The sequence below is a fragment of the Columba livia genome, chromosome 22, assembly GCF_036013475.1.
Source record: "Columba livia isolate bColLiv1 breed racing homer chromosome 22, bColLiv1.pat.W.v2, whole genome shotgun sequence".
NCBI classification, from domain to species: domain Eukaryota; kingdom Metazoa; phylum Chordata; class Aves; order Columbiformes; family Columbidae; genus Columba; species Columba livia.
In genome coordinates, this window is record NC_088623.1 from 6,280,790 (window position 1) to 6,293,650 (window position 12,861).

A 12,861-nucleotide genomic window follows, 5' to 3' on the forward strand; every position below is an offset into this window, starting at 1 on the left:
AATCTGTCTGATCACAAGCTTGATTCAGTCTCAGGGGAAACTAAGAGCGGGCAACATTCAACCTTGGTGTAACTACCAGTCACAATGAAAGCTGTCAAATTTTCTAGCTCTGTTTAGCTGTTTCTGTAGCAAATTTCAGCTGCAGCCCAATTTCAGCTATAAAACCAAAATGCATTCTTCTGATTTCCCACTTTTTGCCTCCGAGTGCTCTCACATACGCACAACAGCTGCTCGGGAGGTGTCTCCTTCCCTCCCAACCACGAGACACCACGTTGCCTGCAGCCGTCAAACAGGGAGGTACCTGCCGATCCACAGCTGCCCCTTCTGCTGAGACCTTTGGAGGGACGGGGTGAGACTCACTGGAAACTGTACTCTCCTAAGACCTGGGCTTTACGGCTGGTTAAGGCTCCATCTTTGTATTCATGGCCAATACTGCATAATTCACCTCCATCTGTCTTGGTTTTCTAATCAGGAGAAAAATACACGTGTAAGAGGAGATGTAAAAGAACGCGAGCAGTACCTATGATCCTGCAGTTCTCAACCACACGTTCCGCTGTGACTGGAGAAAGCTTTCACAAAACTGACGGTATTTCAAAAGGCACTTTGTCCTCACTCAACGCGCTTCTAACAAACCAAAGGTCTTATTGGAAAACTCCCAACTTTCCCAGCCATCACGTGTTGCTGTGCAGAAGGGAGGAGATGCAGAGAGAAGGACAAGATCTGCTTGTAGACCCCACTGAAAACACACTCGGGCGTTTTTCTACTCCTGAAACTTTAAGGACTCAGCCAGTTTTGCTTGTAGGAGACAAAATTTCTTTTATTATGAACATAAAAATGGCTATTTTCATTCTACAGTTTTCCCCTACCTAGTGAGGGATTTCCTCATTATGAACAACACTTAATCCAAGTAAAAAAAGATATAAACTTTTATATTTACATACATACACAACATCTCTGTACATCTGTTATTCTGTACAACCAAGGCACCAGCAGAAGTGACAGCGGCACGTGCAGGACTTTTTACACTAGAGATCGCACTTCACACTGTTTGGCAGCAACAATCTCCATTCTCACAGCAGCAATCGCTCCCTTTCACCTTCCCTCCCTGGCGCGGGCGGATGCTCGGACTGAACAGGGCTGAACACGTACACACCTAACGCTCGTCTCCCGCGGTCTGTGGGACTCGGCGCGTTCCCCTGCTGCCTTCCCAGCTCCGCATTCTCATCCAGACATCATCCAGGAGTCTTTTGTCATTGAAATTTAACCCATATTTTGCCTAAGCAAGGGCTGAATGAAAACTAAAGCAAAGCTCTCCAAAACCAGCCAACAATTACAATACTCCCATCACCAGCCGTTTTCGCTGCTGAAATAAAGTCTTCTGCTCTGGGGAAATAAAGAGGGGGGAAAAAGAGCAACTTCTGTTGATAAAAGCCCGTATTTGGGAACGGACAAAATGGAAAGGTGCGATCGATAGCATGGCCTTGCAGACTGCCATCAACAACAGTTTTATTCCATATTCCAAGTTTTTCAGCACAGCATCTTCCCAAACAGCTGGCGAAGGCGTGAACTCCCGAAGGAGCTGTGCTGTGTTCAAACTAACAATGGAACTGAAAACCAGCCTGAGGCAGCGGCTGAATCTTGCCGTTCATCCTGCTAAAAATTATCTCAAGGCAGAACAGCGTAAACACCACACTCAGCGCTTTTAAGTTAGAAGTGCAGCTGCAGTCAGAAAAGTGAGAATAAAACGCCATCTTAGCTCTGTATTTACACTTCACTCTCCTACTAACACATCAGACACTTTTGGTTTATAAAAGAAAAGTCTGTTTGCTTTTACCTGCCAAGAATCCAAAGAAAGAAACCTCTCTGGGGTTTTTCTGTCTCAGTTAACACACGCTCCTGAGATTCTGAGGCAAGGTTGATTGCAGAAGCTGCTTTTCCAGCCAGCCATGAACGAATGGCGCCTTTGTGTGCTGCAGAGCCCGCTGGGAAGCACCGGGCAGCCAGAACCTTTGTGTCCGCGTCTCTTCAGAGAGCAAATCCTGCCGCCAGCGAGAACAAACCACCGTGAACGAGACAATTCCCGTCTGCAACCCGGTGGCCTTCGCCGCTTTTGAGGCCATCGGCCATTGACCGTTGAGAGTCAGCAGGAGAGCAGAGGGGAAAGAGGGAGCGTTGCAAAGCGGGAGGGGAGTGCGGTTCAGCACGCAGAGATCACCCCTCTGCCTCCGCTCCAGCGGGATCGCCCCTCCTGTCTCACCGGTGCCCTCGGCCCCAGCAGCGGAGGTGAAGCCCCGTTTCCTCTCCCTCTGCTGCCCGCACCTCATTTCTTCCTGCGGATCTTGGGCTTTTTCACCGGCCGGAGGTAGGGATTGTCTATCACGTTTTCCTCCCCGTTCCGACTGCCCGACAGGGACGTGTTCTGCTGTAACACTGAAGCGTTCTCCTTTTCGGGTCCTGAATCATCCTGCCACGTAAAAATAACCAACATAAACAACCCAAGTTACGCTAAACAAGCTTAGAAGTTCAAACCACACAACCAGCGGGCAAAACAGATAACCAACTGCCAAGATAAACAGCAGCACATGAGGAGCTGCGTTCAAGGTGAGGACTCCCGATTCCTGACACAAGATTCCCTTTGGGAACAGTGCATCCCAGGAAAATCCTCTCTCCTCTAACATGAAATGAAGCTTGTACTGAATGCTCCTGATCCAACCTCATTTTGCTGCAGAAAGAACCGTAACAACGTTTAGTCATTGACACCTGGTAGAACACAACCCCCTCTGCCAATTTCCACCCACTCTGCCCAGCTGCAAGGAAGACGGGCAAAGAACCGGGTTTCAGAAGTGTCAGAAAGCCGGGCCCAAGAGACCTTGATCTCTCGGGCCGGACGTACCGTGCTCATGTGCAGGGGCAGGTTCTCGGTGTCTGTCTGGTCGTCCTGCTCAGATGAATCCGTTTCTTCCATTTGCTGCATTTCCAGCTCGGAGGGGAGCAGAGCTGTCAGGTAGGGCACGGTGAAGGGCCGGGCGGCAATCACTGGGGCGAGGGACAGGGACACGGTCAGCACGCTGGGACAAGGCTCCTCAACCCAGAGATCATGAAGCACAAAGCCAACCAGTTACTCAGAGACCAAATGCTTTCACTGGTTCTGGTTTTAAATACCAACACTCTTTTCCTCCCGCTCCCAGGGATCAGGAATGAAATATACTGTCCCTAAAAGAGGGCAGTCTCTCCTTTCCTATTTGCTGAAGCCTCATTATGCTTCCAGCCAAGCACATGGCATTATACTAACTCTAAATGTCCTTCCTAACTTGCATAAAAGTTCGATTATCTGACAGGCTGAAGCATCATCCCTTAGTCCCCCTCAAGATAACACTGACGCCTGTGCTGCCAGCGAGCCTCGGGAGGTGGGAATTCTCATCACCGCTTTGCAGAGAAACAGGAAAATCTCCACTGCCCACCACAAAAACATCAGAGACAAGAAATCACTTGTTTAAAAGTTACAGGGGGTCAGAGACAGGACTGGGATGAGCTCTGAATTTAGCACCTGTCAGCCAACGCCTTCTCCACCAGCAGAACAGTGACCCTTTGGTTTTCATCCCCATTTTAAATAGAAAATTACTCATTTTCCAGCCTTCCCGTGCCTCAAAGGGCAGACACGATGTGGTCGGTCAGTGGAGTGTCTGTTCAGCCAGGCAGCTGCCATTTATAGCACAAAGTGTCCTGGATAACTCACGTGGGAACGTGCTAACGTCGTCTTTGAAGAGACTCTGTGTTTCTCCTGTCTTAGCCATGAACCGAGTGAGAGCTCTTTCCACGTCGCGCCGTTGAGATGCTGCCTTTTCCCGTAGGACCTGATAATCAGATACCGGCTCCCGGTACGTCTGGAGCAGGGAGGGAAACAAAACCACCGTTAGTGGATGCACGGCCGACAGCTGGAGTTCCAAACGCTATGAGGACGCAGATGCTACTGGTGAGCATTGACCTTAAACACACGCAGATTTTCAGGGAGCTACAGAAATCTACAGCAACCCACACAAAACATCTTCAGCCAGGAGAAATACTGTTTTGGTTAAATGGTATCAGCACTACAGTAAAAATATCGATGCTCTTGGTGTCACTGACTTCAGACAGACCCGAACAGCACAGAAGTCTCTTTTCACTCACTGGGGTCTTGATGTAGGTGTGAGGATCCGGAAACTCCGGGAAGTGACCAGGAATGTGAGGAGGATGCGGCTTGTTCTGTCCGGCTGTCAGGGCTTTGGGAGTCACGGGCTGGTTTGTCACAGGAGCTGCAGTTACAAAACACGCACACACAGATCAGGCAGCTTTGTTCTGCCAAGGGTTCCGCACAACGTGCTCCCAAAAGGCAGCAAGGATTACTTGACCGTCTCTCCTACATGGGAAGAGCAAAACTATCTGGAGGATTCTCATGTGCAACGAGGAAGCTGAAGCAGAGGGGACATTCCTCCACCAATTACACAGCCATTATATACATTTCCTGCATAAGAAGAGAAAGAATTTCTGACATACGGGCAGTGATGACCATCCTCTGGGAGCGCTTGGCATACGCAGGGAGCGTTTCAACGTTGAACCCTGAAATACAAAAGAGGAAATGGAAATCACACCAGGAATTTATCCTGTTGAAAACACCTTCACTTACGCTTCTCTAGAATTCTTCTGAGAGCTCCAAATTACATGAGAAAGAAAATCAGAACAGAGGGTGTCACACGAACACCAGAAATGTCAGGGACAGATTTTCCTACCAAGGCAGGCAGCTGGAATTAGTGGGACCATCAACTACTCACCCATTTCCACCAGAGTGACCACGATATCAGAGAGTGTCGGCTGCGTTCTGGCCGTGTGTTCGCAGTAGGACTTTGCACTTCTCCCAATTTCAGAAATATCTGGGGGGAAGAAAAAGCCACCACCACATATTGGATTCAGCCCATGACCACACACACGTATCGGCCCAACCCTGGCTTCAGAGACCTGAATTTTTAGTAAATTCAGCAAGGAATTAAAAATAGCCCCTGGAATCCAGTGTCTTACAACCCGGGTATCTAAAATTAAAGCACGTGCAAAGTATGGAAACACTAAAGATCAAAGTATCAGACGTTTTCCACAAATGCAAGAGGCAAATCTGCATCGCTGGCATGAAAAACACAAAACATAAACACCTCTTGAGTTCAGAAGAATAAGTGACCTGAGACCCTGGGCACATCACCCAGCAGAGCAGGAACTGCTACAGCCCCAACCACCCGAACGTCTGGAGCTTTGTTATTCCTCTATTTATTCTGGCAGCGTCTCAATATGTGGAGCTGACTGGATACCTAATGAGTAGGCCAATTTGAAAACAGAGAAACAAGAAGCCTCGGGGGCCCGGAGCGGCACTGCGACACTCACAGCTCTGCAACATCTCCGTCAGCGTCTCCACCGCCGCCTTCTCGGCGCTCTCGAAGCCGGCCTCGGTGAGCAGCGAGCTGACCACCACCTGCAGCGTCCTCCTCCGAGCCAGGTAGTAGTTATCGGCGGGCGTGCTGGCGTGCTTGCTGCCCGAGCGCTGCGGACACAGAGCCCGGGGCTCAGGGACACGGGGACGCCCCAGAGCCCGGGGAGCAGCGGGACCCCCGACCGGCTCCTGGATCCCACCCGCGCTGCCCTGGGATGGGCTGCAGGCAGGGCTGCCTGCGTGATGCCTGCACCCGGAGGGCAGGGGCCGGCCTGCCTGTCCCCCACCGCAAACACACACCTATATACACGTGTACATACATATACACGCATAAGTCTATACATATACATACACACACATATATACACACACAAACACGTATATACACACAAACATGCACAAATACACACACATACATGCATAAAAACACATACGCACATACATACGTACACATACAGACATATACATACACACATAGAACACCGTTTGGAGCGCGGCCCCTTTAAAAAATCCGCCGCACGGGCACCCCCGACCCGCTGCGCCCTCCTCCAGCCAATCAGGGCGCAAGAACTTGAGCCAATCAAGCCCCGCTGCTGGGCCCCGCCTCCCTCCGGCCACTCAGCCAATCAGCGCCTCCCTCTCATCAGCCACCGCCTTAAAGCCCCACGGGCAGGCCACAGGCGCCTTAGCACCATGAGAGGAACAGACCGCTGCAGTTCTGCCCGGCCCCCGCGGGAGCCTCCACTCCACCACAGCCCCGCGTCCCGCCGAGGAGCCGCCGTTACCGTGCCGGAGCCAGCGGACGCTGTGTCGGCCATCTTGGAGCCATAGGAGGTTGTGCGCATGCGCCAGATGCGGCGGCGCCGCGTACGCCCTGAGGGTGGGTGCGTGGGGCATTGTGGGATTCGTAGTTTGGGCGGGAAGGGGACACGCGGGGCCGCTCCCGCCGGGGGTCCCTGCGGCGCAGCTGCCGGTCTCGCCCGTGGGCTCCGAGCACCGGCTGCAGCTCCGTGGCCCCGCCGGGGGCCGTGAGCCAGCGGGCCCAGGGGTGAGAGATCAGTCTGCCGTGTTCCGAGGTGCTGAAGAGCCTCTGTCGTCTGCTGAGCTCTTCTCTCTGGTGACCAGTGACAGAACCCGAGCGTGTGGTAGGAAGATGTGCCAGGGGAAGGTCGGTTGGACATGAGGAAAAGGTTCCTCACCCGGAGCTGCTGGACACTGAACAGGCACCCCAGGAAGGTGTCACAGCCCCACCTGACAATGTTCAAGAAGAGACTGGATAATGTCCTCAGGTACACAGTGTGACCTGTGGGGTTGTCATGTGCAGGGACAGCAGCTGGACTCCATGATACTTGTGGGTCCCTTCCAACTGAGGACATTCTGTGACTCCGAAGCTTGTGGTTTTCCCTTCTTGGGGGCACACCCCTCATCCTGCCTCTACCAGGTAACCGGGAAAGCAAAACCCCGTGTAACGGCATTGCAGCGGCACTGAAACAGCCCGTGTTCCCATGAGGGTATTACCGAAAAAGCTTGAGAAGTGCCAGCGGTGTGCCAGGAACCCTGTAACCATGGGAGCGCTTATGGTTTTCCTGTTGTAAGCAATGTGTACTCTTAGCTGAACCTTGGTGTACCAGCTCGTGTGCTTAGATCTTTTGATCAAAGCTTTGGTGTCAGTTCAGTGTTTCAGAAAGACAGAACAGGAAACCCCCAAGCTACAACTCCCACCCCTCGTTTCCTGTTTAAGTACATGTGTGGGAGAGCAAGGAGGTTGTGAGAACCAATTACTGTGTGTGAGAGGGGGAAAAAATGTGATGTAAACAACAGCTGCCACGCTGGAAATTAAAGGTCCTGATCTCATTTGGTTTGGATGGTAACACAGCTTCCACACGCTGCTGCTTTTCAACAACAATAGCAGCAAAATCCGTTAAGAGATAGGGAAAGCAAGGAGGCAGAGGAAGGTGGAGGCTGGATTGTTCAAAGCAAACATGCCTGCAGAAACAAATTTCTTGATCATCAAAGGTAGGAGGCAACATATCTTCAGAGACTGAAAAGTGGTGTAGATGCCTTGCCTGCTCAAGCAAAACCGCTGGGGGAGGATAATTGTGCTGACGATATTAGAAGTGCCTTGAAATGGCTGTATGGGGTCGGTGCTGACTGGGGATCTTGTTGCAGTTTGTTGATGTGATTCCCAGGGTGTTGTTCTGCCAGACTGATGCAGCCACTTTGCCACCCCTGGGTGGGGATGTCGTGTCCCCAGGGCTGTGCAGCGGGGCTGGGACGGGCTCTCAGCCCCCTGTGTGTTAGGAGAGATGCTGAGCCCTTGTAGCTTCCAGCTGAGGAGCTTCTGGAGGTCTGCACGTAAATGAAGCTACAAGAGGGGAAATGTGAGCACGTAGTGCTGGTAGGTTGCAATCTGCTGGGTAACTATTGAGAAATGTCTGACCCCAGTTGTTTGGGGAGTGAGCGCAGACAGGTCTACAGTGAAGATGTGGGTGCAGTGCTGCTGCAAAGACAGGCTTGAGCTGAGCCAGAAACGTCTGCAGGAGACAGGAGGGGAGCAGCAAAACCGCAGCACTTCAGTGCCACACTGGAGGATGTTGCCAGGGATCCAGTTTGAAGGGGATGGAATTTGGAAGCAGAACTCGGCTGGCAGCTGGTGTCCATAGGTGGAGGGTGGGATCTGCATTTCAGAGCCCATGTGAAGTGGAAATGACATTGCCACTGGGAGAATTTGCCAATTCAATGTGCCAGTTTCCCTAGGCGTGCTGTGAAATTGGTCATCTGGCAGCCAAATGAAAAAAAAGCAGGATGGCAATAGTCTGTGTGCCTTCCTGGGTATGTCGTGTTTTCCCAAAGGTTGGAACATTTCCTCTTGTTTCCCATTTTTTAGCAAAAACAACAAAAAAACCCATTTTCACATTGGTGCCAAACTGAGAAGGAAAAAAGTTAATGTGTTTTTATTCTGGATTGCAAGCAGATTATTTAAAAGAGGCAGCAGCTGGGATTCCCAGGTCTGCTGACACTAAACAGCTGTGTAACCCCAGACAAAAAGGATATTAACCTTGTTGAGATACAGTTGTATAGTTATTCTGATCCGTACAATCCCAGATGAGAAGCTGTACATTTGGAATTCATATTTGAAAAGAATAGTGGGAACTGATGACCTGGACCCTTCGGACAGCGGAAGCCCAAGCTGCTGCTGGTTCCTTCAGCCGCTGCCACCAGCGTGGTCCGTCTGTCTGTCCCAACCAGCAGCGGCGCTGCCACCAGAGGGCACGGTGGCACCGGCATGTGCTTACGTGATTCTTACAGCCCAGAGCTGTGAGGGTGCCACCAAAATCCTCCCTGCACCCATTTATTGCTGAAGGGCTCCTGTGAGCCCCCAAATTCCTGGGCTGACCAGACCTGAGGGGGTTTGTTGCGCAGTTTGACAAACATTTACTTTGTGTGATGTCTTTTTTTCCTCTGACATTTGCTTTTGCCTTGTGGAAATGAAAACTCAAATGCAGAGAGCTTATAGCTGTGTTGCTGCTATTGGTTATTTACTGTTTTATTTACTATTTGAGAAGTATTGTTTCTTTGCTAGTGGTATTATCCTCCTCTCTAAAACAGCTGTGGAATGTACACGGGGAGGAGAAAAGCTTCCAGAATGCTAAGAGCATCTGATTGTGTGAGCTGGATGTTCAGCTGTGGAGTTTCTCTCAGTGAAGCTTGAAGCTGTTTAGTCAAACCTATAAATAATCACAAGGGGAGAAGGTGTCTGGTGGTGGAGGGCTCTTTGATCTAATGGCTCATAAAAAGATGCAGGTGCTGGAAGAGCAGATCAGGTCAGTACAGTTAAAAGAGGAAATAAGATGCATTTCTTCATGGGAGATGTCATCAGGCTCCTCAAGGGTGCAGCACACTCCCAAACATACCAAGACGGTCTGTCCAGAAGATAATGCTGTGGCTCAGCTGCAGGCTGCTGAGCTAGGGACAGAGATGAGGTGTTTATAGGCGGCTCAGAGCCAGGTGCCACTGTCCCCTGTGGGGCAGTGACCCTGGTCCCTGGCTCAGCTCCCTGCCACTGTCTCCTTTTGCAAGCCATGCTCTGTAAGGATGAGCCTACAGCAGCACAGAGGATCCTGGGGGCTCTGTTTGGCCAAACTGGAGTGTCAGAGCATCTTCATTGCTTAAAGCAGGTCCTGGGTGATTGATATTTACTGGGCCTTTTGTTCCAATGCTATTTAGCTGATGTAAAAACTGTTCCTTCCCACTGTACCAGCTCATAGCTGTGTTTCTGAGTCAGTGCCGTGTCTAATCCCCCAAGCATGTGAACCCACACCTCTGGGCTGGCCGGAGCCGCCGCTGCCGAGAACTATTGCAGATCTCTGGTCAGCTCATCCCGCCTCAGCAGTGACTCAGGGTTCTGCTCTGCCATCCTGTCCCTGCCTGAAGCTCTGGGGTCCACAGGTGATGAGGAGATGGGTAAATTCTGCTTTTGTGGAGCCGGTTAGATGTGGATTTTATTTTCTGCGGAACAGCAGATGGTAGGGTTTGCTGAGGAGAGGAACACTGCCAGGTTTAGGAGGTGTTCTCTGGTGCAGATTCCTCCAGACAATGCAGATTGTCCTCACCTCCCTTCCTGTGCTAGAGAGGACAAGAAGTTCTCTGTCCAATCTTATCTGCAAGCTGTCATTCTGACTTCCCATCCTTGCTTTGGGCAAACTGCAGCTGCTTTGGACTTGCCAAATGCTGGATGTAACAGCCACTGATGCAGTCCCTTGGTATCAGGGATGCTGTAAATCAGAACATCCCCAGCGGTGTCAGGGAGAGCCAATGGCAGGCTCAGCACAGCCAGGACTTGTCTGGCCCAGTCTCACTTCTGTCTCATCAAAGGATGATGATGATCTGGCTGCTGGGGACCCTTAAACCAGCTGGAGGGACTCTGGGAGGAGACTCATTGCCTCTGCCTTGTCCTGATCATGGATTCATGACCCTAAACTTCCTTGAATCTTCAATCCTTCTCACTTATCCTTGCCCAAGAAGTGGCGAATGTGGTGTGTAATTGCAGCAGAAGCAGAATTATCTCTGTTTGCTGACCCCTGTATCCACACTTGGCATATTTTGCCTTGGGCTGTGAGCCTGTTCCCCACCTCGAGTATTGGCCTGACTTTTAAATGTCATCTGCAGAGCATCAGTCCTTGGGGAGGAGGGGAAGCGCTGCACAGCAAGGTGGACACTGGCTCCCTTGCAAAGCACATACCAGCATCAAAGCTCGGCCAGGACAGCGTCTCCTGTGTTCTTTGTGCGCTTCCCCCATGGCTAACAGCTTGGCAGCTGCAGCCATCTCTGCTCCGAGCCAGAGCTGCATCGCATGTGCCTTTGATATCTTGCAGAGGGTGCAGTGTTGCCGGCGGCCCCGCAGGGTGACAGCCGTACCCCAGAGCACCGGCAGCTCTCGGCTCCAAAGAGGCCACTTACCACATCTGAGTTTCTTGCTGCTGGCTTTGCCGAATATTGCTGTCGTTTCAGGAAACCACACAGTGGGTGGTATCTTTTCAGGGCAGGGTTGGGGGAAGGAATCCTGCCCCTCCATGCAGAGGCCCGGGATGGGACTGGGGTGGTGGGACAGTCTGCTCTCTGGGATGAAGCTGCCCATGCTTTTTCTGGCATGGAGCATCCAGAGCCAGCCTGAGGAATTCCTGCATGGGCTGCGCTGTGAGCGGGCTTACCTGGCTCTGCCTTAGAGTAGAACACCGTGAAAGTTTGGAAGACTCCTCTGAGCTGTGGTTGTGCACTGCTGCCTATCCCAGCTGGGCTTCAGGTCCTTTTTTTGAGCTCTTATCTCCAAAGGACAGGGAAGTGGTTTGGATGGGTTCTGAAGAGCCCACATGCCTCAGCTGGGTCCAGATCATTTAATGGAATAAGCCTGAGCTGGGAGAACTTTTTTTCTCCAAATGGCTCTTTCCACAGGAGCCTGACCCAAAGGCTGTTGGTCTGTGCAAGTCCTGAATCAGTCAGACCTGCCAGGAACCCCAGACTGGATCCCTCCAGCACCCCAGAGCCAGGCTGAGCTGTTTGTTTCTCTGGGGGCTTCAGGAGCGGCAGTGAGAGACACGGGTGAGGCAGAGATAGAGGGTGGCAGCAGCTGTTCAGGATGTGTTGCTGATTCTGTGACATCTCCCACCCTTTTTGGAAATCAAGAGTTTGGAGCAAGACAGAAAAAAAGAAACAGTCGCTGATAAAGCTTCCCATAGATGACAGCCCTGTCCTCAGTGAGCTGTGACCCACAGCCTGGCTCCGGGGACCCACACCAGCTGGGAGGCACCGATAGGCTCTGGTGCTTATTCTGGCTGCTCACCCCCTGCTCTGGCCATGGGGATGGGTTCATCTCCCTCCCTCAGGTCTGTGGCTCTTCCTCTCTGTCTGAAGCTCTCTCCACAACCCCTGTTGAACTTGCAGAGTTCCTGGCTCTGCTCACTGACCCTCTGTTGTGCAGCTCCCCAAGGACTTGTAGCCTTGGTCCCCGAGGGTGTCGCCTAGAGATGGTGGGCTGGGAAATCCCAGAGTGTGCTCTGTCCTAGGAAATGCAAGTCTCAAGAGACAAAAGGAAAATAGCGAAGAAAATGTTTGTGGCTGGAAACTGCTGATGTTGGACCATGTTCCCTGGACAAATTTTTCTTCAGAGCACAACTGTGTGTCACTTGGGTTTGTTTGTGAGGGACTGCAAGCCAAGAGGATGTTGGTGTCACCCCAACAACTGATCTCCTGTGGGTGGTGGCAGTAGGACACCTACTGAGGGACAATGGAGAGGCGGTATCTGCTGAGCTTGTGTGGCAGAGAAGTTGGGAACGTGGAGTCTGGTAGAGCATGAGTTTCCTCGGCCTCACTGACAGCAGGGTCTATTTTGGGGTAAATATTTAAGACTGGGTCTTTGAGAGTCTGATAAACCGAGTTCCCACGGCCCAAGCAAAGATCCTGTGGCTTCAGGGTATACAGGGGGCTACGGGCCACATTTCACGTGCAGACAACTGTCACCACATGCAAATTGCTTTGTTTTGTCTTTTTTTTTCCGCTATAACAAGTGAAGAGGGTCCCCACATCTGGCTGTGGCGGTTAAACAGGCTTGATTTAATCACAGACTGCTCTAGGAGAAAGGAGATGAGAGGGGTGAGAAAGGCAGAGCACCTGCTGAGCCCCAGCGCCATGCTGGGAAATGCACAGCCCGCGGGGAGGGCACGGGAGAAATGAGTCGCTCGGGTCCTGCCTGGGGGAACGTGGGTTGGTTGGGCCCTTTTGCAAAGGTTTTCTGCAATCTGCACCTGGGCGGAGTGGAAGCACAACAGGGATGCTGGTGAGGGCTGGCGGAGGGCTCGTGCTGGTCCATTGCACCGCAGGAGGCTTCCAAAGGGGCACACGCGCTCTAAGGA

General features: G+C 51.7%; 2 protein-coding genes across 3 annotated transcripts in view; one reads left to right on the forward strand and one right to left on the reverse strand.

Moving 5' to 3' along the window:
• Positions 1–790: 790 nt before the first annotated feature.
• On the reverse strand, positions 791–6,326 carry TAF8 (TATA-box binding protein associated factor 8). The gene is made up of 9 exons (XM_005510322.3): positions 6,238–6,326; positions 5,407–5,563; positions 4,809–4,907; positions 4,534–4,596; positions 4,168–4,292; positions 3,737–3,884; positions 2,894–3,036; positions 2,320–2,464; positions 791–2,039 (listed from the first exon to the last, which is right to left on the reverse strand). The coding sequence occupies exons 1-8, from the start codon at positions 6,295–6,297 to the stop codon at positions 2,321–2,323; spliced, it is 939 nt and encodes a 312-aa protein (XP_005510379.2). The 5' UTR covers positions 6,298–6,326; the 3' UTR covers positions 791–2,039; position 2,320.
• The window catches only part of CCND3 (cyclin D3), a 35,216-nt gene continuing 28,265 nt past the window's right edge, over positions 5,911–12,861 (forward strand). Inside the window, exon 1 of one of the 2 annotated variants that reach the window (XM_065039001.1) lies at positions 5,911–6,332. The gene's annotated coding sequence lies outside the window, so the exon portion shown is untranslated. Of the gene's footprint in view, positions 6,333–6,902; positions 7,469–12,861 lie in introns of those variants that run through there. The other variant, XM_065039000.1, reaches the window with a different exon arrangement.